Genomic DNA, 26,942 nt, shown 5'->3' on the forward strand with positions numbered 1-26,942 from the left:
GCTTGCTCCCTGACTTCATTCAGGTCACCATCCTGGATGGTCCGTCATCCCTGGATAACCATACTTACCTAAATTAACTCCAACCTCACTCTTCTTGGCTTTCTTTGTCTTTATCGCTTATCGATAGCTCTACTGTATTGAGTCCTTGTGTGCACGTCCTATTAGTCTGGGCTACCCTACTCAAACATAAGCACCATGGTTATGGGACTGTTTTCACTGCTACTGAATGAATGAAACACTCTCTAGTGACGTAGACCAAAGGCTATCTGAGCACTGTATCTGCTCCACAGGCTGGAATTTGATTCCTGTCCCAAAGCACTTAGCTCACTGTACACGGCCTCTTTCCTGAAAGGACTGATACAACCATTTGGAACCTGCCAGAGCTCTGTGACTGTTAGGTATATTTTTATATGCTTCAATTTCCCAACTAGATCTGTATCTTAGGATCGGAGCTACATTCTGCTCTGTCTTCCTCAGTGCTTTACCCTCAGTAGGCATTTAATAAATAGTCTGATTTTCTCAGGCACATCAGCCAGTGAAACAAACAGGAGTTGAGATGTGTATGACATGAAGGTAAGCAATGGGAAAAGGTGTTAAAAATGGCTTGATTTTAACAGATATGCAATTTAAGTTATGATAAATGATTTCTGGTGCACTGGTACCTTGCTCTGTTTGCCTCTTAAAGAGAGCAGCAGGCTCTGGGGTAGGACATCTTGATGGCTGGCATAATAAAATGTCAGCAAAAGCCTGTGTATTTATGCCAAAAAAAGGCTTTTCTGACTTATGTCAAAGAAACCTGATAATGCAAACACAGCTCTATGCAAACAACTGCTAATATGAAAAAGGGATTCTATTTCTTGAGGCAGAGTGTTTTAGTGAAACAGATTAGTGAAGTTTTAAAAATTCTTTATTATAAGTACTCAAGGACTTCAGTTTCATCCTACACGAACAACTATTGATCCAAAACCAACTAAACACCAATACAAGTGTGTTTTTCACTTACGTGTCCAACATTGTAATTTTTAAATGTGGGATTAAGAGTGAGGCGATGACACTGTCATTCCAAAGGAATGTTTGACATCCCCAACTACAGGTGTTTGATGGGGCCGTCACTTAGAGTGAGGTGGGCTAGCCCCCTTTTCTTTCCCAGGCATTAACAGCAGCTCTGACAGGTGCAGAACAGTGGGTAGAGCTACTGCATAACTAGCTGATTCTGGAGGTTTGAGAGTGAAGTGGGGGCAAGAGCATCTGTGTCCTCCACTGGACCAGTGCTTCACCCTCCTCCACACCTGGCATGCACCTGGCTCACAGCAAGCTGCTCAACGACCATTTCCTGACAATGGGTCTTCTCTAACACCCTTTCCAGTGCTAAGATGCCACTTGGTCCTTTCTGGGCCCAGGACAGGATTACAGTAAAACTGATGCAACCACTTCTTTGAGGTCAAGGTCAATACCACAAGACAACCCTTTAAATGGGATGGCTGGAAACTGAAGTCCTTTAGATACTTCAGTTATTAAATTTCCACAAGGCCCAAGGCAGACCAACCAGATGAGCTGGGAATGTTTATAATAACATGAATCTAAACCAAGATTCTCCTTTATCCTCATGAACCTCACTGTGGACAGGTCATTTAGTAAGCCCTATAAATGTTTGTTAAATAAATAAAATATCAAACTAAGATTTTAATGGCCCACAGGGCCAAACTAGATGGGAGGAAAGTAGCGCAGCCGTTTCTCTTGGCTGGGAACATTATACTCAGGTGATCTTACCTGTTCCTGCCCTTCTGTTTAACTCCTGACCCATCAGTGATGTCTGCTTCTTTGCTTTACCGCTAACCTGTCTCCAGAGCATCTGATCCTTTATTTCCAAGCGTCTAATGGGCGTCCCCTATGGGCAACAAGTCTAAAACGAAACATTTTCTCCTCCCTACCTACAGCTATACCTTCTACCATTCAATTCCCATAAGATTTACAGCTAGTTTTTATTGGTTCATTGACCATCTGACTGACTACCTGTGTTGCAGCAGATATAAAAAGAATGAGACACAGTCCTGTCTGGTGGGGAGAAGAGACGTGAAGATCTAAGTGTAATCTAACAAGTGCTAGGTGGGCACTAAGGAGGGAACACCCTACTCCATCCTGCAGTCAGGACGACATCACAAGGTGGGGGGACACTGGAGTCTTCATGTCTTGTGTATTCTCCTTAGTTCCTTAACTAGTAAGGGTCCTCAAGGCAAAATCTTTTTCTTATATGCTTATTTCCTGGCATGGCACTTAGCCTGTAGCAATGAGTAAACACTTGATAACACTCGGGCCAAGGAATCACTCGCCCAGGTGCCTGGGTGACAGGCCACAGCTCAATGTAGCCCACCCGCAGGCACCAAGCAGCGCTCTCTACCTGCATGTGAGCTTCCTTCTCATGTGGCTTTGTCCTGAGGGAGTCTAAATATAGGAGAATGTCTCTCTTTTTTAATCTCAGAAAGACTTTCTCCACTGAACTGACTGGAGAGATACGTTCTACCAACCCTTCTGAGATTGTTAAATGTGATGCTCCTGCTACATCTGCACCATCATCATCGCAAACGCACAGCACTTAGCATTTGCCTGATTCTATTCTAAGTACTTAATACATGGGTCATGCGTTTAACCCCCACAACAAGCCTATGTGGTGGGAACTTTCGTTATTATCTGCATTCTACACACAATGAAAAGGCGGTATAAGAGGCTAGATGACTTGTGCAAGGTCACAGAGGTGGTGAAGTGCTGGCGAGGCTCCCAAATCTAGGCTCTCTGCCCCTCCACTAAGCCATCCAGTCTGGGGTGGGAGGCCTGTCACATCTGCTTTTGGGCTCTAGGCTGTGTGAGTACTAAGTTGGGGCATCTGCAGGAACAAGAACGGTGTTCACCAAACTACCAAAAGGAGCGGGAGCTACCACTCATTTAGGTTCGCTCCCTCCCATCCAAGGCCGAGCTGATCTCTAAACAAGCATCAAAACCCGAAGCTCATTACCATCAGCGTGCGATTCTAGAAGGTGAACACTACAATGATGTACAATTACATGCTAATAATTCAATGCCCAAGAGCCCTGTAAAACAATTGCAAAGGCCCAGGATTATCACAGTATGCAAATGCTCTAGGAAAATCATTACCTCCTTAGTCCCCTTCATTTTGGTGGGTTTAACACGAGAAGAATAATCCATGCTACAAGATGAGATTTCATTTTACAGCTGTAGTAACCAAGTACATAAAAGCTTGAATCTGTCCCAATAGCTTCTGAAAGATTTTCCCATAGTGTCAGAGGCAAAAATAATGAAATCCTGCAAATGTACAGTTAATAGGACCCTGGTGGACACTAACGTCAAAAATGCATGGTCTATACGACATTAAAGGCTTGATTTTAGTTTCTGCACTGTTCCTGTTAATAACAATGTCTAATTAAAACATCTGTAAAATACTGATAGTTTTAATTTTACATAAAATTTCCAAAACAACTGTTACACAGTATAATAGGTATCTGCAATGAATAGGTTATTAATGGAAATATTATTTTAAATTAAAATCAGGTTCTAAATTTAAATTAGTCATCTCTAGCTAATGAAGAGAAAAAGAAGTCATCCGTGCTGGGAATAACACAGCAGATAATCTAGTTTTCAACATTCGTTACGGCAAATTCACTCGCTCACTTGGGCGAAAGGACAATCTATTTCGCTGCTTCTGTCTTGTACTCCACTTGGTTCTTCTGACGGATTTCACAGTTGAACTCAATATTAAAATTATGGCCTAATGCACCTTTCAACACATTATTTTACAATTTAAAAAACAACACTCAACTTTATTCACGATCTGAATCCCCCTTGCTCCCAATTTTCTAGTGAGGAGACAGCAGAGAACAGGACTCCCCACGGCAGATTCTCCCCCAGCCCTGCCGAACCCCATGAATATTTTAACAGCAATGGCATAAAATCTCAGCTTTCCCTTTCTTCGGGTCTCATCTTCTTTTGTGAAATAAAACAAAAGGGATTAGCAAAGCTTAGGGGCTGCAATTCAATACCTTTCTTTCTGATTAATGCACAGTAAAAGGTTACAGCGTCAGCAGCACTGGCTGTCTATCTACGCTGGCATCGAGCTGGTGAGGGATTCATGCCCGACGATGAAAAGCTGCGTTTCAAGTTGCTTCTGATTCACAGAACAGTTGACAGTAGGTGCTGCAGAATGTGGTCCACAGCATGAGGGAAGCTCTCACAAGTTAAGTAAGGAGGTGGATTAATTTTTTCTTCATCTCCTGCTCGATACTTGCCTGAAATAAAAGTAAAGTCAGTGAACAAAGGCCACTGCTAGGATGCCACCTTCACCACACCCGAGGGCACCTGGGCCACCACAGAACCACCCTTTCAATTACCAGAGAGAATCAGGGACTCCACACCCCCAAAACCACCTCTTACTGAGGCTTCAGGATGCATGAGACAATTCAGAGAGAGATCATTTTCAGCATTTTCCCAGGCCCTCTGGTCTTTCAGGATGGACAGTCACAGGGGCTGGGAAACCTGACAGGTAAGGTGTCCTTCAAATCCCGAGGGCTGTGGAATCATTTTCTCCCCCACCAGCCCTAAAGACAGGAATGGTGATTAAATCAATGCTTCTAAATGGAGGCCCAGACCCCACAGGGCAGAGACCTTGCCAGCTCCTGGGGGTGACTGGAAACAGCATGTGCGGCTGCCACGCAGGGACCCTGTGAGCCTGGCAAATGGAGCACCTGGGGCTGGGGAGGGAGAGTGATGGATGCTCACAGGCCTGGGCCAGGCGGGACAGGCCACCAAGGGGCAGGCACGCCGCCTAACTCTCCTCAGACTCTGGAACTCAAGATACACAACTGAACACCCCAACCTAGCAGAGGAACCATTCCACAGAGTGGTCAGAGAGAGCTTTTACAAATGTAAATCAGATAATGCATGTCCCTATTTACATACCCCTTAATGGGTCCCAGTGCCCTTCAGAAAGAACCCCGAATCTCTATCCTTGCCTACCAGGCCCTCTGTCCTCAGCCCCAGCACCCCTCTCCCCTTACTACAGGCTGCAGACCCAGCTGTGTTCCTACACTGGACCTGGGTCTTTTGAGGACCTTCACACCTGCCATTCCCTTTGCCTGGAACATTCTTCTCACCTGACTACCTCCTTCACACTTTGGGTCAGACCTACCTTCTTATCCAAATTAGATCCCCTCTCTGTTTTTCTCTCTTAGCACTCTGTTCTTTGCCTCCACAACATGTCCAAGAGCAAAAATAGTTATCTGAGGATTTCATCAATGACCAGAAAATAAAATGGTGAATAGGAGGAATTTTAAAATTAAGACACAGGCTGGGGCCGGCCCGGTGGCACAGCGGTTAAGTTCACACGTTCTGCTTCGCCGGCACGGGGGCGGTTCAGATCCTGGGTGTGGACATGGCACCGCTTGGCAAGCCATGCTGTGGTAGGCATCCCACGTATAAAGTAGAGGAAGATGGGCAGGGAGAATGATGAGTGTGGCTATTTTTCTTAACTTTATCTAATGCTTCCTCTTTTTTGCTTACATCAAAGGGCAGTAATGTTCCTGGGAACGTGATGATCATTTTGACTGAGAAATTTGAAAAACAACCACACTGTTAATTCCAGAGTGACTGGTGTCACCATCTGCAAGGCTCTAATGGTCCACCCCAGATCCTAAGCACGAGCAGAGTGTGTTTCCACTCTTTGTTCATACAGGGCCTTGCCAAATACTTCTTATTCAACTGTAGCTACAACTACATTTTCTTGTTTCTATTTTAAAATTATTCAAAATAACTTTTACGCAACTATATTTTCTTGAATGTTACAGTCATGAGTAAAGGTACTTTTCTAAAGTTTCCCAGTAGCAGCTCTTCTGTGACTTTGTTTAAATCTTCCCTTTTATGAACAGCCTATTAAATAGTTTCACTATCATTAAATGAAACCAGGCAAACGGGCTCACAGAACCACTTATAGAACCACTTATCTGCTATTTGATTTTTAAGAGCCCAATGACAATTCTTGGACAGGACTTCTGGCTGTCATCCTTAAACATGTGCTATTAGTTCCAAGCTCAGCAGGTGCCACTTGGGTGTGAGGGAGACTTTTTCATTACTCCTGGAGAGGCTCATTAAGTTCCCAGTGCAACAGTATTCACCTCCACACATAGGTCTCATGCCTGTTCTTTCTTTACCTTGAAAGGACTTTATTAATCACACTCCATTTGGAAAGTTGCACAGAATCACATACTGTGAGAGCTAGAAGGGACCAATCCAACCCCATCATTCTTAAAGGGCCCAAAGGGGTGAAGAGCCTTGACCAGGGTCTTGCACAGCTAGTCAGTGTAGACCTGAGACAAGGACACAGGACACCTAACCAGTCCACTATAGTCATTAATAGTCTATTAGCTGAGTCCTCCCCATTAAGTTCTTTCCGTTTCCTTAAATTTATTTCAGGGACCACACAGAGTATACCTCATCTTGGTATAGGAAATAGTTCCTAAAACAGTTAAGTGAAAAGACAAGAAAAAAGCTTTTATGTGTGTTTTTTAAAAAACGCAAACATTAACAAAAGGTATCAGATCACTTAGCTGGCCAGTTCATAATGAGATGAACTTCATCATCTTACAGCTGGCACAAAAAGAAGAGATATTTTTACAGAGCACCACAATTCACGGTCTTTTGGTCCACTGCAATCTGATGACCTGTATATTCAGAAAATCATATAAATGCTAATTGTTAACTGTATATGGTTACCTCTGGGTAAATATTAAAATACCTCTGAACTCTCATCTTCCAGTTTTGTATAGCATGGGCCCTCCCACACTGTCTTTTTCCCCTGCGATCCTAAGTCCATTTTATTTTTGCTTTGTGGTAGAAAGAGAATTAAAGTGCCCAGTGGGTTTCGCCATTTCTGCAGACTGTTCTTTAAGCAATTGTGTAGTCCACCGTGCTGTTTTAGAGAAGGCTTATAGAAGGTACATACCAGTTTTCACTAAGATGCCCAGCATGCCGACATTCTGAGCCCCACCAACATCATCCCTGCAATCCTAGAAAAGCATAAAGGAAGCATTTAGTCCAGTGCCTTCAGTAGCTTGTGAACAAACCCCTACTCAATGATTTGATTTAGGCTGGGATGGCCAACTGTAATCCCACGATTTTTTCTTAAAATGAAAGAAAGGAAGGTGTAAAAAAGAGGTAATCCACATGTAGTAGTGTAAGGAAGCATCCTCCTGGAAAGGGAAGCGTCACAGAGGCGGAAGGTGTACCACAGAGCAGAAATCCTCGGAACCAAACACAAAGAGCAGCCACAGTTCTTCATGCTTTGCCACGTGCGTCTACCTCCTCTTAAAATAGGTCATGGAAAAAAACATTCTACTTGGCAGCTTTTAAGGTGGATGATCCAACTGCACAGAGTGAAGGAACTAGAGTCAGAAGTCAGCTTTTCCGCCGCCCATGTCATCTCCTTACTTCCCATCCTTTCGTCCCTAACAGGTGGCATCAAGACCAATCAGTACACTTGAACAGATTCTGTGACTGATATTCGCTTCACACTTGGGGACAAGAGATCAGTTAGAAAAGGGAGCTCCTCTTTCCAATTCTTACTCAAGATAGGGATGAATATACTTGGTTGATTGTGATGATAAATGCAAGGTAATAAAAATCCAAGGACTAGACAAATATCAAGAAAAATCAATCCTGCCATCTCATTCAGACCGTGCCTGAAGAAAAGTTTTTTCCTTAAAAATCATTAAAATTATTCAACAAAGGCCCCGAGAAATGAGTTTTAGAATGTCAAAATCTTCACTTAAGGTCTAACTTTGAAACCTTTTCTGCTGCATCTAAACTTGCCCTGATGAAGCGGCAGGGATGGGGGAGACGGACGAAAGGAAGAAGGGAGGTGGGTAACAGTGGACAAGGAAAGGAAGGGAAAAACCTGCCACTCTCTTGGATAACAAGCAACCCTCCATGCAGCCGAGGATTCTGTCACATGCCCTTCCCACCTCCCACTCGGTCCCAATGCCAGTATCTCCGGGGATAAGAATTCTGAAGTCTCCAGGCTAAGACGACCAGCTTTCAAACACACGTTCGCCTAGGAAAGTCAGCTAAAGGCTTGCCAAGAGAAAAAGGTTTCTCTAAATAGTGTCAAGTTCAATGATTACTCTATTCAGTTTACGTGAATAAGTATGCAAGTGGAAGATGAAATCAGGAGGACTGTGACACTTTTGCACCATCCCAAGTTAAGAAAGCAAGAGATCTACAGTTTGCTTTGGAGGGAGTCCAGAGCCTCGAGTTCAGCTTCCAGCTGTGCCACTAATTAGCTAAGGGAATTGAGGCATGGAGATTTACCTCTCCGGGCTTCAGTTTCCCAGTCTATAGAGGAGGTTTGGACCAGACATTCTCAATGGTCCCTTCCAGTCTAATGCGTTATTATTTAAAAACTGAAATATAATCCTTGCCACCTACTTACCATGAGGCAGTGTGCTTTCCAGCTCTTTTCCCATCATGGCACATATGCAAAATAATGTTTGCCCAGTACACTGGGGTAAACTGAGAAGGTGTCATGGCCAGATGCGACCGGCTAGGGCCTCCAATCCATCAGATTCAACCCTGCCACCCAAGGGCTGAGGCAATCGATATCTTTAGCTATTTGTGGCACAGTGATTGGGAAGTTCTTCCATAAAGCATATACTAAGAAAAAAATCATTAATGGTAGAATTCTCTGGGTATAGGTTTTTTGCCTGCATAATATTTAAAAAAAAATCTAAATTTGTGTAGAGGTTTTCTTCAAAAGACACATAAAGCATTTAATTGACTTGCTTTTAATGGTCTTTTGAATAGTATATATCTCATCACACTATGAAGAATGTCAGAAATACTCAAAATTTCAGTTCTTTCGAAGAATACCTCTAAACACCTAGCAGAAAGCCTGCTTTATAGGCAGCCACTTGCTACCATCTGATATCATCAGAAATAGAGTACGCCTGGTTTTGAAGCAGCACTTCCAAGTCAGCTCCTCCCAGTGTGACAGGCGAGCTCGGCGCGTTTCCTGGCTCTTCTACTTACATCTCCTATCATGACGGTCTCCTCTGGTTCGCAGCCAGTGCCCCGCAATGCTTCCAAAAAGAACGTTTTTTCTGGTTTTCCTACCACTGTGGCTTTGATGTCTGTGGCATACTCTAAAGCAGTCACGAATGGTCCAGGTCCCAGGGCTAGGCCATCTTTCCTCTTGTAATACCTGGCTTTGTGGATTGCTATCAGAGGCGCCCCATCTAGGAGTAACCTAGAGAGACAGAGAAAATGGAAACTGGCTAAAAGCAAGGCTTTTATGACTGGAAAGAATGTCAGACTTACAAAGAGATTTTATTCACACTCACAGAAACAAACAGTTTCTTATTAACTTTTAATGACTTGCTGTCTTCTAATGAATTTGCTAAGAACTGCTGGGAATTACACTCAGATACACGAAAGAAAGGTGATAGATTATTAAATTTGGGACTGCTTCAACCTTTTACCTTTAGTGGTTTCAGACACTTTAACCAAATCACCAGGGAAAGAGAATGAAGAGAAGTAAAGCTAAATAAGACACTCAGGGGAAGAAGCTTAACTTAATGAGACAAGTTGTTCCAGCCGTCCCTGCTGGTAAGCAGGAGGCTCGCGAGCCTTTCATAACACGACACGACTGCTGCTGCAGTGACATATTCAGCTAACTCCTAAAATACCTGAATTCCTCTGTCCTCTACTCCAGAATGTAAGCTTCTTTCTAACTCAGAAATGTGATAGGGCATTTTACAATACTTTCTGCTCATGCCTTTACCTCTTCCTTCCACCTTTGACTGCTTCTGACACTTCGCACATCAGGCCATCTTCCCTGAAGAAATGCCAACATGGTTTAACTGAAAGCCTTTACTGTCAAATCCTTTCCTTTGTCCTGAGATGGGACGATTACTCTCATACCAAACAAAAGGGCATAAAGAGTTTTCCCATTAGTTTGAGAACAAACTCTACATATAGCTAAGGATTCTCATTAGTGACTCAGTCAAGCATAACAAAACAGGTCCAAAAACCCCCACCAACTTCTTAACACTCACCTCCCAACCCCCATCCAAAAAAATCCAGTCTCTCCCAGCAGTGCAGCCCATAGTCACACAGCACAAACAGTCCCGCACACGTTATCATCTAATGGAACGTGGGACGTGATGTATTTCTTAAACTGCTTTTAACCAACGTAATAAATGATCTCACAAGCTTAATTTACTTTAAGTCATCTCTATAGTTAAAATATTTAGTACGTCCATCAAGGAAAAATTCATCACATCTTACCCTTCACAATTATGAGTAATTAAGCGCTCAACTATGAAACTGCTAAATTATTCTTGTCAGTGGGCATGGAAACGTCTTCCTGTGGGAGATGCAGAATTCAGACATTTATGATTAAATATTTTATTAAGTAAAAACCAATACTGGACTATTACAGGGACTTATTGTTAGTTACTACAAATTGCTCACAGCACAGGCTAGCTCCTTCAAATTTATTCACTAATATTAATACAAATTTATTTCTTAAAGCAGATTTTGAAATTCAACTGTTAGGAAACCTGGTAAAGCCACTATGTTGGCCTTAAAGGACCACAGCTGAGAGCAATGAGATAACGGCAGGTGATTTATCTATCTCCCCTCTTGTCACCCTGCCCCCAATCCCATTTATTTGCTCCTCTACCACGGAACTGGAATTCTTTATGCAACAGACCTCAAAATTGCTTTCCACTTACATAGCTAAACTAAAAACTCATTTGATTTAGCTTTGTTAATATTTTATTATATATTAACTGGGGATAAGACTTATCAGCTTGATTGATGTGTGTACTTAATTCCCAGGCAGTACTTTAGTGCCTTCCCTGGAAGGGCTCAGGCTGTGGGTTCCTCCACATTTCTCTAAATGGGAACTGGTTCTACACTAGGCTGGAGAAGATGGGCCTCTCTCAGGGAAGTGGTTCCTGCTTCTATCATTCTTCTCTGCACAGCATAAGCTTTACTGAATCTTTGAAGAGCCAAGGCATATTTGGGATGGATTTAAAAGGTAAAAGGTTTTCTAGGACACAGATTAAAAGATCTTTTACAAACATTTAAAAAAAATAAAAAATAGACACCCCAATACTTGCTGTGTTTTTACACTTACTAAACAGGGCAACAAAAGGTTGGTTGTTTTTACCAGAAATAATGCATCAGCAGGAAATCTGATAATTTTGCATCTGTATCTAACTAAAAGCCCACTGAGGTGCAAGAAGCGAGGGAAAAAAAGGGACAAATAAGGCCTGATGCAAAAATCTCTGGCTGTAAATTCCCTGAAGGCAAAGGAAAAATCTAAAAATTCCGAGCCAGGGAGCAGCCCTACACTATAAAAATCTTAGGCAGAGCAGTGAAAGAAAAGCCAAGGGTATAACTTAAATTCAGAGCCACAAAATGTTAGTGAAAGGGACCTTAAGGAACAAAGTCCAACATGCCCCATTTTATAGATGAGGAGCTCACCCACAAATGCTGGCCAAAATCAATCACACCACCAAGGAGAGCCAGTACCCAGAACTTCTGAAGTACTTCAACATAATACAGGCCATATATGACAAACCCACAGCTAATATCATACTCGGCGGAGAAAAACTGAAAGCTCTCCCTCTAAGAACAGAAATCAGACAAGGATGCCCACTGTCACCACTCTTATTTAACACAGTGTTGGAAGTCCTAGCCAGAACAATCAGGCAAGAAAAAGAAATAAAAGGGATCCAAATTGGAAAGGAAAAAGAGAAATTGTCACAATTTTCTGATGACATGATTTTATACATAGAAAACCCTAAAGAACCCACCAAAAAACTTAGAAATAACAAATGGATATGGTAAAGTTGCAGGATAAAAAATCGACATACAAAAATCAGCTGCGTTTCTATATACCAACAATGAAGTAGCAGACAGAGAAATTAAGGATACAATCCCATTTACAATTGCAACAAAAAGAATAAAATACCTAGGAATAAACCGAAGAGGTAAAAGACTTGTACACTGAAAACTGTAAAACATTGGTGAAAGAAATTGAAGAAGACACGAAGAAATAGAAAGATATTCCGTGCTCTTGGATTGGAAGAATTAACAGTTAAAATGTCCTTACTTCCTAAAGCAATCTACAGATTCAATGCAATCCCTATCAAAGTTCCAAAGACATCTTTCACAGAAATAGAACAAAGAATCCTAAAATTTATATGGGACAACAAGAGCCAAAGGAATCCTGAGAAAAAAGAACAAAGCTGGAGGCATCACAATCCCTGATTTCAAAATATACTACAAAGCTACAGTAATCAAAACAGCATGGTACTGGCACAAAAACAGGCACACAGATCAACGGAACGGAATCGAGAGCCCAGAAATAAACCCATACATCTAGGGACAACTAATTTTCAACAAGGTAGCCAAGAACACAGAATGGAGAAAGGAAAGTTTCTTCAATGGTGCTGGGAAAACTGACAGTCACATGCAAAAGAATGAAAGTAGACCATTATCTTACACCATACACAAAAATTAACTCAAAATGGATTGAAGACTTGAATATAAGACCTGAAACCATAAAACTTCTAAAAGAACACACAGGCAGTATGCTCTTCGACATTGTTTTAGCAGCTTATTTTCAAACACTATGTCTGACCAGGCAAGGGAAACAAAAGAAAAAATAAACAAATGGGACTACATCACACTAAAAAGTTCTGCACAGCAAAGAAAATCATCAACAAAACGAAAAGACCATCTAACAACTGGGAGAAGATATTTGCAAACCATACATCTGATAAGGGGTTAATATCCAAAATATATAAAGAACTCATACATCTCAACAACAAAAAACCTAACAACCCAGTTGAGGTTGTGGAGGAAAAGGAACCCTCATACACTGCTGGTGGGAATGCAAACTGGTGCAGCCACTATGGAAAACAGTATGGAGATTCCTCAAAAAATTAAAAATAGAACTACCATATGACCCAGCTATCCCACTACTGGGTATCTATCCAAAGAGCTTGAAGTCAGCAATTCCAAAAGTCCTATGCACCCCCATGTTCACTGAAGCATTATTTACAATAGCCAAGACATGGAAGCAACCTAAGTTCCCATCAACAGATGACTGGATAAAGAAGATGTGGTATATATATACAATGGAATACTACTCAGCCATAAAAAAGAACAAAACTGTCCCATTTGCAACAACATGGATGGACCTTGAGGGAATTATGTTAAGTGACATAAGACAGATAGAGAAGGACAATCTCTGTATGACTCCACTCATATGAGGAATTTAAAAATGTAGACAAAGAGAACAGATTAGTGGCTACCAGGTGAAAGGTGGGGTGGGGGGTGGGCACAAAGGGTGAAGGGGTGCACCTACAACACGACTGACAAACAACAATGTACAACTGAAATTTCACAAGATTGCCAACCTATCATTAACTCAATAAAAATTAAAAAAAAAAAAAAAGAACGAAATCTTGCTATTTGTGATGACATGGATGGACCTAGAGGGTATTACGCTAAATGAAATAAACCAGACAGAAAGACAAATACTGTGTGATTTCACTTACGTGTGGGATCTAAAAAACAAAAAAAAGAAGAAACAAAACAGAAACAGTCTCACAGATACAGAGAACCAACTGGTGGTTGCCAGAGGGGAGGCAGGTGGGGAGCTGGGCAAAATAGGTGAAGTAGATTAAGAGGTACAAACTTCCAGTTACAAAATAAATGTCATGGGGATGTAATATATAGCATAGGGAATATAGTCCATAATATTCTAACAGCTTTGTACGGTGCCAGATGGTTACTAGACTTATCACGGTGATCATTTGGTAATGTGTCTAATAAATGTCAAACCACCATGTTGTACACGTGAAGCTAACATACTATTGTACGTCAACTATACTTCAATAACAAAATAATAGAAGATTCTAGACCTAACTGTTAAAGGTCAAACAATAAAGCTTGCAGAAGAAAACACAAGAGAACACTTTCACGACCGTGGGGTGGGCAAAGATTTCTTAAGCAGAACAGAAGAAAATACTGGCAAATTCGACTCCAACAAAATTAAGAACTTCATGTTCTCAAACTATCAAGAGAGTGAAAAAGCAAACCACAGACAGGGATAAGATATCTGCAGTACATATATCCAACCAAAGACTTGTATACATAACACATAAACAGCTCCTACAAATCACTAAGAAAAACAGAACCCAATCAGAAAAGGTAAAACATTAGAATGGGCACATCACAAAGAAGTTACCCAATGGCCAATAAGTATAGGAGAGGTTTCAACAACATAACTCCTCAGGGAAATACAAACTGAAACTCAGTAAGATACCGGTATACACACACCAAACAGAATACAGTCATGTGTCTCTTAATGACGGGAATACATTCTGAGAAATGTGTTGTTAGGCGATTTTGTCATTGTGCAAACATCATAGAGTGGACTTACACAAACCTAGATGGTATAGCCTACTATACACCTAGGTCAATATGGTACTAATCGTATGAGACCACCGTCATATATGCAGCCTATTGTTACCAAAATGACATTATGCAGCACATGACTGTAGCTATAATTACATAGACTGGCAAGAGATTGGTGAGAATGCAGAGCATTGGAACTCTCATTTACAGCTAGCAAGAACTTATGACTCGGTACAATCACTTGGGAAACTGTTTAGCAACATTTACTAAAACTAAAGTACCTATTTTCCAGTAATTTTACTTCTAGATACTGACCCAGATGAATGAGTGCATATGTCCCCCAAAAGACTTGCAGAAGAATGTTCATAGAAGCTTTGTTCTTAACAGCCCAAACTGGAAACAATCCAAATGCCCATTAACAGCAGAATGAATAAATAAATTGTGGAATATTCATACAATAGACTGCAACAACAAAAATTTAAAAAGAAGAAACAAAACAGAAACAAAGTACAGCTACCTGCAACAACTTGCATAAAACTCAAAAGCAGACAGAAAATGCTACAAGTGTATGATTTCATTCATGTGAGGATCAAAAACTGGCAATACTGACAGAAGTCAGACTAGTGGCTGCCTTGAGGAAGAGGTGGTATTGACTGGCATAGGGAGCCTTCTGGGGGCCGGAAATGTTCTATATTCCTACCAGAGTGGGGGTTACATAGGTATATTTATGTGTAAAACTCTACTGAGTTATACACAGACAATTTGTATACCTTACTGTGCATGTTATACATCAAACTAAAAAAACCAGTAACAGAATATATTTATGTGGCTTATTCACCTGAAATTTTTATTTAGAGTTGCAAGAATTGCCTTGATCATAAAACAATCTCCCCAAATTGAAACATGTAACAGCACTTACTGACGATATTTACCTCAATTCTGTATTCTACGATTTTCAAACTGGCATATAAAATTGTTCTCCTGCATACACTAATGGAACACTTTAAATAACTCAAGTTCTTAAGTCTTGAACAATTTCTCATCTCCAAAGCATCTTATTTTTATAGTCTGGACTTTAATTAAAAAGATTGCGTAGCAGTCAGTCCATTCAAAATGGAAAAAGCCCAGAGAAATATTTCTAATTTGAGCCCTGCTGCCACACTGTTCTGGAATTACTCATGCCCAGGGCTCTAAATACTTAGAAAAGATTCATGTGTTACAGTAAAAATGCAATAATAAGTGAGGCCATTATTGTTGATTTTTTTTTCTCTTTCTCTTCTTCCCTTTATAAGCAATTGAATACACTGGAGTAATTAAACTTTTTATTTTTTCTTAAGGAGATGGGGAAAAGAAAGCAATCCAATATTCAACAGAAACCATTCATAGTGTTAAGAATCTCCCCCCCAAAACAAAAAAACTCATTTCTGAGCATCTCTAACACTTCTGGAGGATTCTTGCACCTTGCAATGGCTGTAGGAAAGAAGTCTTTAACAAAGCTTCAAAACATTCTTCTAAGCAGCCTTTGCCTCTGCATTTATACATGGAAGTCATGATGTCACTTATCTTCAGCTACAATGACATTTTAATAAGCACCTCAGATGGAGAGCAGATGCTTTTAATTTAGAAAAAAACCTTAAACTTTTCCTAGGTTAAGTAATTCCATGCAGTTTTTCCTCAAAATTCCTTTGACCCAATAACTATACTTCTGAGAAAAATCTTGAGGAAAAAACATAAATATTGCTTAACAAACATTTTCTCAGAAGTTTTTTTAAAACTAACTTCAAAAACTTGGAAATAACCAACCATAGGAAACACATGGATACACAATTTATTGTACTTCTTAAAGTGGAATATGTTGTGGGAATCAAATGTGTTTTTAGAAGAATATTGAAGAATACAGAAAAACATGCACAATATATTGTTGGGTTTTAAAAAAAGCACATTATCACACAGTATATATACATTCTCATTTTTGTCTAAGTCTATATGTGCACAGATCAAACTAGTTTACATGCTAAAATGTTGACTGCGGTTCTCTTTAGGTGGAAGGATTACAGGCAATTTTGTTTATTCTTTTTTGAGCATTGAAAATTTTCCACAATAAAGACATATTATTTTTGTGCTTGGATACTTTTTAGTCTTCTTGATACTCAGTTCAAGTTAGATTATTAAGTGATCTGCTTGCCAGGTAGCCTTTCTCCTAATAGATATGATCAAATTTTATTATAATTGGTCCATTACTAGAATGCTCAAGCTTTGGGTTTCTAACTCAAGTCAGAAGATCAAAAAAGACTTTGCTACAAGCTAGTACTATAGTAAAAATGAATGACCTGGAGCTACGGATACTCAGATTGATGAACCATACAATAGAGGTAAGAAAGAAACTAATGAATATATAAAGTATAAAACATGCAAAATAATACTATATACTGTCTAGGAACACCTACAAGTGTATTCCAACTATAAAGAAATTCATGAACACGATAAATTAAAACTCATAATCCTAAGTACTTCTGGGTCTTGAGTGTCAAAATTGGGGAGCAATACGCAGGCGATATGAAATGTGCTGATAATCTGTATTTCTTAAACTGGTTGATAGGCATATGGGTGGGTGTTCATTATATTAATCCTTGTCTCTTTTAGTAGTAGGTAAAAGGAAAAAAGCCATTAATGGCTTTTAGAATTCGAATGTTTTATAGAACCCAAATCCAAATCATGTCTAATCCCTATAAAACCAGTCCATAGCCTTCTCCAAAACCAAATCTTTAAAATTCAGCGTCCTCAACTTTATTCAGATATTTACGACATATCTGTAGACAGACTGTACTATGCATTTGGGGGTGGGGGTGGGGTCTACCCATCCAAAACACAGTAAGTAAGAGGCAGTGCCATGTAGAAGGTTGATTATCTGTCTGAGGGCAATGTGCCCCAAAGCTGGTATTCAAGGCAGCTACCCAACGGGGTTTAAAATCCAATGTTTATTCTCATTATCAACCTGAATAGTAATTTAACTAATTGGTGGTTCATTTGAGATGTCTATATGTGCCACACACAATCCAAACAGCTGTACTCATTGGTTGGAAGGCACGGTCTCTGTGGAGACATCAATATGCAAAGAAGGGTAAGACCTAAAATCCTTCTGTTAACTCTCCACCCAGCTGTTAAGTGCATTTGTGAAATTAGAGTTGACCTATAAGTGCACTGTAATGCTTTAAAATGTAGTGTTTAAAAAATCAATATGGTTAGGGAAGTGTACTAATTAGACAGGATCCAAGCAATTACAAAGCCAGCATTATGTCAGCATACCTTTTTATTACCCTGGGTCTAGTATTCATCTAACACAGAGACCTCCCAACCTCCTATTAAATATGTCCTTCCCAAATTACCGGCTAAAATCAATCAACTCCTTCTCCTTGAATTCTGTGGTTAAAGAAATGAATAAACGGTAGTGGGGTAAATTCGGAAGTAAGAAATAGTAGCAGGTTCTCTACTTCAAATAAAAACTGACGCTGGTATAGTTGTCATCCTTACTTAAGGGAGCAGGTGAGATAATCCCCCCGCTCCCCAGAAGCTAAAGTAGGGCCGCCCCCCAGAAGCTAAAGTAGGATAATAAAAGTAGGTGAAGCCAAAGAAATTTTAACACCATATACCCTGAAGTACATCTTCAAGGAATCTGGCATAGCAGTGGATCTCCAGGAAAAAACTACAGTAAATGGATACTGAGTAACTATAAAAAGTGAGTTTGTTCCTTTTAAACAAAGACTTGACTACCGCAGCGAGTGAAAGAGTCACAAATAAAAGTGCATTACGTAGCCATAGTTTCCATTAACCGAGGATGGAAAATTGATGTGCACACAGGAAAAAAAAGGTGGCTGTTCCCAAAGTGCTATTTCTGGCCACAAAGACTATATATGAGAAGAGCCATTTTCAAGATCAACAGTAAATAACGTGCCCAGATGTGTGAAGCTTGTAGTGAGTTTTAAAATTTCCTAAAAACATTCTGATTCTAGCACATATACATCAAGAAATGAATTCTACATCAAGTATAAGTTAGAATGATTCTTGTAGATCCTTGTACTGGTAAGAAAATGACTTTCTTATAGTATTCTTGCAGTTAACTACCAAATTCTTTTTTAAGTTAGTTCAACGTATCCCTATGTAATATTTTGAACTACTTGTCACAAATTCAAAGGCAAACTATTCTGTTTAATGGTTTGACAAGAAGCAAAAGGCAAGATAAAAAATGAAAAATGCAAGGGAAAAAGCCACAGTCTCACTCTAGAGCAGATTTGCAGGTAAACTCTGACCCAATTTCTGTTAGGAAGTACGAGAACCAGTATGCAGCCTTCCTTTTGGAAAGAGCAGCAAAAACTTCCTATCAGTAAAATGCACACATGACTGAAGGTTTATAACATTTTATGTGTTAGTTGTATTTCCCCAAATTTCTACCAACAGACATTGGAACGTCTCTACTTAGATATCCCACAGGCCAAACAGCCCCAACCAAAACTTACCACCTTCTGAACCCCGAGCAGAGAGTGTCCTCTATCACACGTGCTCAGGTTAGAAACCCAGATGTCCTTCTTGATGCACCGTTCTTCACCCAGTAACCCAATCATCCATCAAGTCGTGTTGATGTTACCTGAACCTGGTTTTCTTCACCCTACTGCCACTATCCCAGTTCAGAGTGTCATTACCATTCATTGAATAATTTCTTTGAAAATGTGATCAAATGTGTCACTTTTTCCCGTAGCCTGGATCCTCCTTGGAGGAAGAATCGGATTTACTGTTTTTTGTGCATTAGCCTGCCTGCTGTTTTCCATCAGAAATTGGCATAGTTAGTTAAGAATCACAGGAGTGATAATAAAAGAAATCTGCTAACTTTAAGAGCTGCAATTTTATTATGAATTTCTACTCCAGAATATTGATTCTATAAATGAGAAAAACCCTAACGATCATCACATTTTTAACATATTGATCACTTTTTAAAAGCACTACACAAGATGGAAATAAATACTATCTGATGGTCATCTTGAGGTGATCTTGAAGATGTCTGTCCTCATGTATAGTCTAGGTGGACAGAAAGTAAAACAGTATAACCTCACACGAGAAAACACAGGAAGGGGAGAAGGGGAGTGTAAGATCAGGTGAAAAACAAACAGGTAAAGACTTACCGGAATGCCTGATTCAGAATTTGATAATGAAAACGTTCTGGTGCCAATCCTACGACCACAGCATTAGGATCACTTGTTTGTATTCCTGAGAACGAAAAAGTATATACAATTGTTGAAAAATGCAATTAAAAGTAATGTCACACTTTATAATAAAGTAGTTTTAATCGATCAAGTCCAAATTTTTGCTGTAGCCATAATCTGAAGTTTAAGAGATTATCCTGCCCAGTGTACTTTGGAAACAGAAGAGATACTTAAAAGAAAAAAAAGAAAAAAACATCTCCTAGTATTTTCGCATATTCCTTTTGCATGGTCTTAGAGCTACTCAGTAACTAGGAGATCTAAAGTGAAACTTGGAACCTGATGTTCTCCAACAAGTAACAATTTCTAACTTCAAAAAGCTCTACTGATTACAATCAACAGGAACAGCCATGAATTCCCTATGAGCTATCAGATCAATAGCAACTGATGCGGGACTGAAAATCTAAGAGGCAAGGGAAATGAGACTCTCTAATTGACACAGCTGAGGTTAACACATTCATGATAAATACGGACTGTGCTGTGCATTCTACAGTTCTCTACATAATGCCTAATCTACTTCTAGTTTTACGAATATTATTCTATAATTAAAGCACGTTTTAAGAGCTTGGTACCTGGTAACAGCACTTTAGATGCAACAACCAAACAGGGACATTCACTGTCACAGTTATTAAAACTCTGATTAAAGGTTCTATGGATTATCCATATGCCAATTCCTATTTGCCTCTCTTATTGCCTGCCTTTACGAATTTTCATGATCAAGTCCACTAAAATGTGAGGGGAAGAAATAGGAAGGGCAGATATCCAAGATTCCCAATTTCCTCCTTACCAGCAGCCCTAAGTATTGAGTAATTGGTTAAAGTTTGTTGAAGGAAGAAAATAAAATTGTTGGCTACAGTAAGAGTTGAAGTTTTTTGTGTTCTTTTTATTATCTCCATCTACCACTAGCAAGGATAGTCAAAATTAGCAAAGATATTTCCATTCCTTTCAAAAACCCCTCCACTTTGGGTATTTTCATGTATATAAAGATGGCACAAGTATAGCTCCAGACTGAATGGCAAAGATTTCTTCCACACCAGGGACTCTGCCTATATATCCCAACTCCAGCTCACTGCTGATACAACTAAAATCTTAACCTTCTTCAAATAAAGTCAAAAGAGAAAAATCTGATTAAAAACTTGTTTTGTAGTACTTCAACTAACCCAGAAACATAAATTCGTTGATTATAGAGTGCATTTGTCATTATTTTTGGTTGCCCCGTTTCTGAACACCATTCTCATAATTAGGGGATTCACCAGCTCATAAGGCTTGCTGAGAGGCAGAGCTCCCTCTCATTAGAGAGGCTGAAAACACCAAAGACTTTCCCAGCCTCTCTTGCAGCTATGGGTGCTGCCTTGAGACAGAGGCTCTGCCAATCAAAAGCAGCCACCCTGGGCTCTGAACTGGGAGCTCATAACACAAAGAAGCAGGGAGAACGTCCTGTGTAAAAGGTGACGGTTGCAGCCTCAGATTCTAAGGCAGCAGTGCTAGCTGGAGCATCCAGTCTCCAGTGCCACTGGGGTGAACAGGGCAAGCTGCAGACCTCAATGCTCAGCAGGGCTATCGGTGGCACGTTCGGTTTTGTGCTGTGATACTGCACATTGCTCCTGGCTGCACAGCCACTAAGGCTAACTCTCCTGCTCTCCTTGACAGTTCTGTAAGCTACCCAAACAGCCTGTTTTCTTTTTGTCATGGGAATTTTCAAAAATACATAAAAGTACAAACACTAGCATAATGAGCCCTGATGTACCCATCATCCAGCTTTTGCAACCATCAACATTTTCCCAATCTTATCTATAACCCCTTAGATTTTTTTGAAAGTCTTTTTAAGGCAAATCCCAGATATTGTGTCATTTCACCCCTTCATACTTCAGTATGTCTCTTTGATAAAGATTTTTTAAAAATTACCACTTTAACATTATTATACCAACAAAGTTAATAATTCTTTAATATCACGCAAAACCTGGTCCACATTTGAATCTCCCCAAATGTCTTTTTTACATCTGACATGTAATTGGCACCCAACAAGGTCCATACATTGCATCTCACTGTTATTTCCTGCGTCTCACTCTATAACAGCACTCCTCTCCACTTAGGGAAGCAACTAGATGATAATCCCTGGAAAATGTCTTACATTCTGGATTTGGCTGACTGCTTATAATAATATTTAATTTGTTCTTTTACCTTTATATTTCTTCCAAACTGGTAATTAGATCTAGAAGTTTCATAGGTTCACATTCAACTTTTAGGAAAGATTATTTCATAGGTAATGGTATAAGTTTCCTATTATATCACATCATGAAGCACAAGAATTCTGGCTGTTCAACTTCTAGTGATAAGATTGATCAGTGGGTTTAAGTGGTATCGACTTGATGCCTCCATTCTGAAGTTCCCCATCAGCCCTTCACCTAACGTGTTTAAAATCTATTGTTGTTGTTGCTTGTTTCACTAGGGCTTGCCAAATGGTGATTTCCTAATTCTGCCATTCCTTTTAAGTTTACTAGCTGGAATTCATCTACAAAGAATTTACCCTCATCAAATATCCGATTACTCTATGATACAGTTCAAATAGGAAAGGCAGGATAAATGCTTGTTTCACTCCCTTAATTTAGCCATTTTCAGAATAATGAATTACGGCCCTAACCACCTCCAATAGTGATCAATGAGTTCTGTGGGGCTGAGCACCATTTTGAACTCATGGTTTTTTTATGTATATGATGCACTATCTATTGCAATCATTTTTTTTTTTGATCCTCAAATTATGCCTTCAAATTGGCCCCAGGGTCCTTCAGACATGACCTCATTAGTCTTCGATAGTTTCCCTGCTAACACAGTTATCCCAGGCTCATCTTATACAATGCCTGCCCAGATCTGGAAGCAGCCATTTCTCCAAGGAACTAAAGCGGGAAATGGTAGAAGACACCAGTCTGAGCACCGGGTTGTCACTGCTTCTGGGCCTTTTCAGTGGAAGATCTAGATAATGTATATTTTAAGGGAACAAAGGAGCTGATAATGGTATTTTCAATCCAAAACTAATAATATACAGCTTTTAATTAACTTATTTGATCTTCATATTTCTATCTCTTTTCACTTACACTTGAAATCTTGGATCCTAACAATATTAGCATAATTATTACTTTGTTTTATCCTGTGTCTATAATTTTAAATTAACAATACCAACATTAACAGTAAGATTTCTGAATGCAGTTCTTTTATCCTTAGAATTTATTTTGCTATGAACAAACAGTCAAAATACCATATTTTTTGTGTTTGTGAGGAAGCTTTGCCCTGAGCTAACATCCATTGCCAATCCTCCTTTTTTTTTTTTTGCTTGAGGAAGACTCGCCCTGAACTGACATCGGTGCCAGTCTTGCTCTACTTTGTATGTCAGATGCCTCCACAGCATGGCTGATGAGTGGAGTAGCTTCGCACCCAGGATCTGAACCTGTGAACCTGGGCCGCCGAAGCAGAGCATGTGGAACGTTAACCACTCAGCCACAGGGTTGGCCCCCAAAATACTATATTTTCAAGTCATCTGAAGTAATTCTTTTCTTTGAGTGGTTATGTCACCAACTTGATATAAAGTAAAGTTCTTTAGTTTTTTTTTTTTCTTAGTTTTCAGGGACTGGTTTGTTTTTTACTTTTTAATTGTCTTTTACTAAATACATCAAACATTTACACGGATCCAAAGTCAAAACTAAATATAACAAGGTACTTGTTATATAGAGAGAAGAGATGTCTTCTCTCCTGGCTCTCCCTCCTCCCTCCCTCATCCTTTAGATAACCATTTTTATTAGTCTTTCACTTATCTTTCTTTAGCTTCCTTTTACAAATATAAGAAAGACATATATATCCATTTCCCTCTCATTTTCTTACATAGAAAATGTGTAGGATTTTCTACACCTTTTTTCATTTAATATATTTTATGAAAATCACTCATCAGGAGATAGAATTCTTCAGCATTACTTATTTTTCAGTTACAAACCATCCCATTTTGTGGATATCATAGTTTAATTAATCAGTCCCTTCCCATGAACATTCAGGTTGTTTCCAGTCTTTTATTATTAAAAATAAGGCCATAATGAATAACCCTCTTCATATGTCATGCATTTCTGTAACTATGTCTTGGAGATAGATTCCTACAAGTAGCATTACTGCTTCATATGCAATTTTTCTAGCTATTGCGAAATCCCTCTCCATAGGAGATGTACCATTTTACATTCCTGTCAGCACTCAGATCTTTTTAATAAATTTATTTTCTGTTAAATTCAGACAAAATTGGTTTCTGTTTCTTACAGATAATAATTCTGATTGATATACTGGTATATTTCCTGATTGTACAAGTTTTGAAGTTCTGCCCAATGGTGGGCATGCTGAACTTACCTAATCATTATTTGTAAAGCCATTACAAGGTTTTACGACAATGTATTTATACCCATTTTCCTATACTGTGTCACTTCACTCTGAGTACCATCTACAAAAAGAAGCAATGTAGCAAAGCTTCATAAAATGAGGATATTTTTCCAGAGTCCGTTAATTTTGCCAAAGAGAAAACAGTTTTATTTTCTCTTGATTAAAAATATTTCATGGTCAATGCAAAAACTTCACACTATACAAAATGACATCTATTTTTAAATAAAGAGATCTTGCCTTATCTCATTTAATCAAATTAATACAGTGGCTCCTAGATTGAGGATTATAAAACTTACTCCAAGTAATTTTGACCTGTGTTTTTTCAAACCACGGGTCATGACCCATTAGTATACTGTGAAACTATTTTGGAGGGCTCTAAGCAGCATCAAAATCAAACAGACAATTAAGTAAACCAAATAGAAAATTGAGTACTTCTCACACAGTAAGAGTAAGTACTGTTTAGTGCATATGTACTAAGTTACTGTGCAATGTGTTTCACTTATTGTGGAGCGGGGTGAAAAAGGGTTTGGGAAAAACCAATTTAAATTCAAACTGTTGATCATTTCAATAATAACAGGAGGAAATCTAAATAAACATTTCTTAACATCCAGCTTTAAGAATGACTTATAAGAAGATACAAAGAACCAATTTTCAAATCTTTCCAAATTCCCCCACCGTTGAAATCAGGTAGTGCCCGATCATCAACTAGCAGCATGGGTCGGACTTGTTTCTGCTCCACTAAACTTCTGGCAGCAGTCAGAGAAGTGAATATTTCATCTTCAGAGATATCAAACTCCAATTTTTTCAACCTTTCCAATAGGTCTCGTTTGCTCTCTTTGGTGGTGTTGGTCACAAACCTAACCACTACGGAAGCGCTACGTAACCTGGAAAAGGAAAATTCAGATGTCACTAGGCAGCTTTTATACTCTAGTTCCATAAAACCTCCTAATTTGGTAGCACTTGCCAAAAGTCGGAAAAGGAAGGACAGTCACTGAGAATGGTCAATAAGCTTTTTAAAAATCTACCCAGAATTGCCTAAATATTATCCACACCTTATGGGCTGTTTCATCTCCAAAGGCTGCAAAGTCAAATTATAAAAGCTATTTCTACCTTTTGGAGGGCCTTCTATACCTTAACCAAATTTTACTGCAAGGTTTTAGTAAAAAAGAAAAAAAACAAAGCTTAGCACCATCCTCAGAGAATATGAGAGGTGAAAGTCATCTTAGAGATCATCTACTAGTGCAAGCCTCTTGTCTTAAAGATGAGTAAACCGAGGCCTAGAGGAGTTCAGTGACTTGCTCAGCTTTATACAGCCGGGTGGCAGTAGGCGTGAGACAAGAACTCCAATCTATGTCCTGGTACAGGGTTTGATCTCCTGTAGTAGGAGAACAGAGGACACCTCGGGATGTTGTTCTTTCTGTCTAGCCAATTAGAGACTGGCTAAGCCCTAATGTGTTACTGAGTTTATAAACAGGAACTCCTCAACAGCTCAAAGAAACACTCCACTTTTATAGACTGAAATGTATTTTCTCCTTGAACTACTTACAAGATTCTTTTGATTCCATGATCTGCTTTTGGAACCTAAACTGGCAATCAGGTATTAAAGAAAGAATTCATGATAGTCTAGCTTTCTTTAAAAATAAAAATTATTTCTGAGAATAAAGAACAAAGCTGGAGGCATCACAATCCCTGACTTCAAAATGTACTACAAAGCCATAGTAATGAGAACAGCATGGTACTGGTACAAAAACAGGCACACAGATCAATGGAACAGAACTGAAAGCCCAGAAACAAAATCGCATATGTACACACAGCTAATCTTCAACAAAGGTGCCAAGAACATACAATGGAGTAAAGATAGTCTCTTCAATAAATGGTGTTGGGAAAACTGGACAGCCACATGCAAAAAAATGGAAGTAGACCATTATCTCATGTCATACACAAAAATAAACTCAAACTGGATCAAAGACTTGAAGATAAGTCCTGAAACCATAAAACTCCTGGAAGACAATATAGGGAGTACACTCTTTGACATCGAACTTAAAAGGATCTTTTCAGTACCATGTCTTCCCAGACAAGGGAAACAAAAGAAAAATAAACAACTGGGACTTCGTCAGACTACAGAGCTTCTGCAAGGCAAATGAAACCAGGATCAAAACAAAAAGACAACCCACCAATTGGGAGAAAATAGTTGGAAATCATATATCTGACAAGGGGTTAATCTCCGTAATACATAAGGAACTCACACAACTGAACAACAAAAAAACAAACAGCCCAACCAAAAAATGGGCAGAGGATATGAACAGACATTTTCCCAAAGAAGATATACACACGGCCAATAAATACAAGAAAAGATGTTCAACATCACTAATCATCAGGGAAATGCAAATCAAAACTACACTAAGATACCACCTTATACCTATTAAAATGGCTATAATCACTAAGACTAAAAATAACAAATGTTGGAGAGGGTGTGGAGAAAAGGGAACCCTCACACACTGCTGGTGGGAATGCAAACTGGTGCAGCCACTATGGAAAACAGTATGGAGATTCCTCAAAAAACTAAAAATAGACCTACCATGTGGCCCAGCTATCCCACTACTGGGTATCTACCCAAAGAACTTGAAATCAACAATCCAAAGTAACATATGGGCCCCTATGTTCAACACAGCACTATTTACGATCGCCAAGACAGGGAAACAATCCAAGTACCCATTAACCAATGATTGGATAAAGAAGATGTGGTATATATATATACAATGGAATACTACTCAGCTATAAAAA

General features: G+C 39.3%; 1 protein-coding gene across 5 annotated transcripts in view; it reads right to left on the bottom strand.

The window, feature by feature from the left end:
* Nucleotides 1-889: 889 nt before the first annotated feature.
* The window catches only part of HDHD2 (haloacid dehalogenase like hydrolase domain containing 2), a 40,889-nt gene continuing 14,836 nt past the window's right edge, over nucleotides 890-26,942 (bottom strand). For all 5 annotated transcript variants that reach the window (XM_001498811.5, XM_005612883.4, XM_070221035.1 and 2 more), the window contains 5 exons: nucleotides 24,834-25,042; nucleotides 19,671-19,755; nucleotides 9,088-9,304; nucleotides 7,007-7,070; nucleotides 890-4,298 (listed from right to left, as the gene is read on the bottom strand). In XM_001498811.5, coding sequence (XP_001498861.3) covers nucleotides 4,183-4,298; nucleotides 7,007-7,070; nucleotides 9,088-9,304; nucleotides 19,671-19,755; nucleotides 24,834-25,042 — 691 coding nt within the window. In that variant the 3' untranslated portion in view covers nucleotides 890-4,182. The remainder of the gene's footprint in view (nucleotides 4,299-7,006; nucleotides 7,071-9,087; nucleotides 9,305-19,670; nucleotides 19,756-24,833; nucleotides 25,043-26,942) is intronic.

The sequence above is a fragment of the Equus caballus genome, chromosome 8 (genome assembly GCF_041296265.1).
Source record: "Equus caballus isolate H_3958 breed thoroughbred chromosome 8, TB-T2T, whole genome shotgun sequence".
NCBI lineage: Eukaryota > Metazoa > Chordata > Mammalia > Perissodactyla > Equidae > Equus > Equus caballus.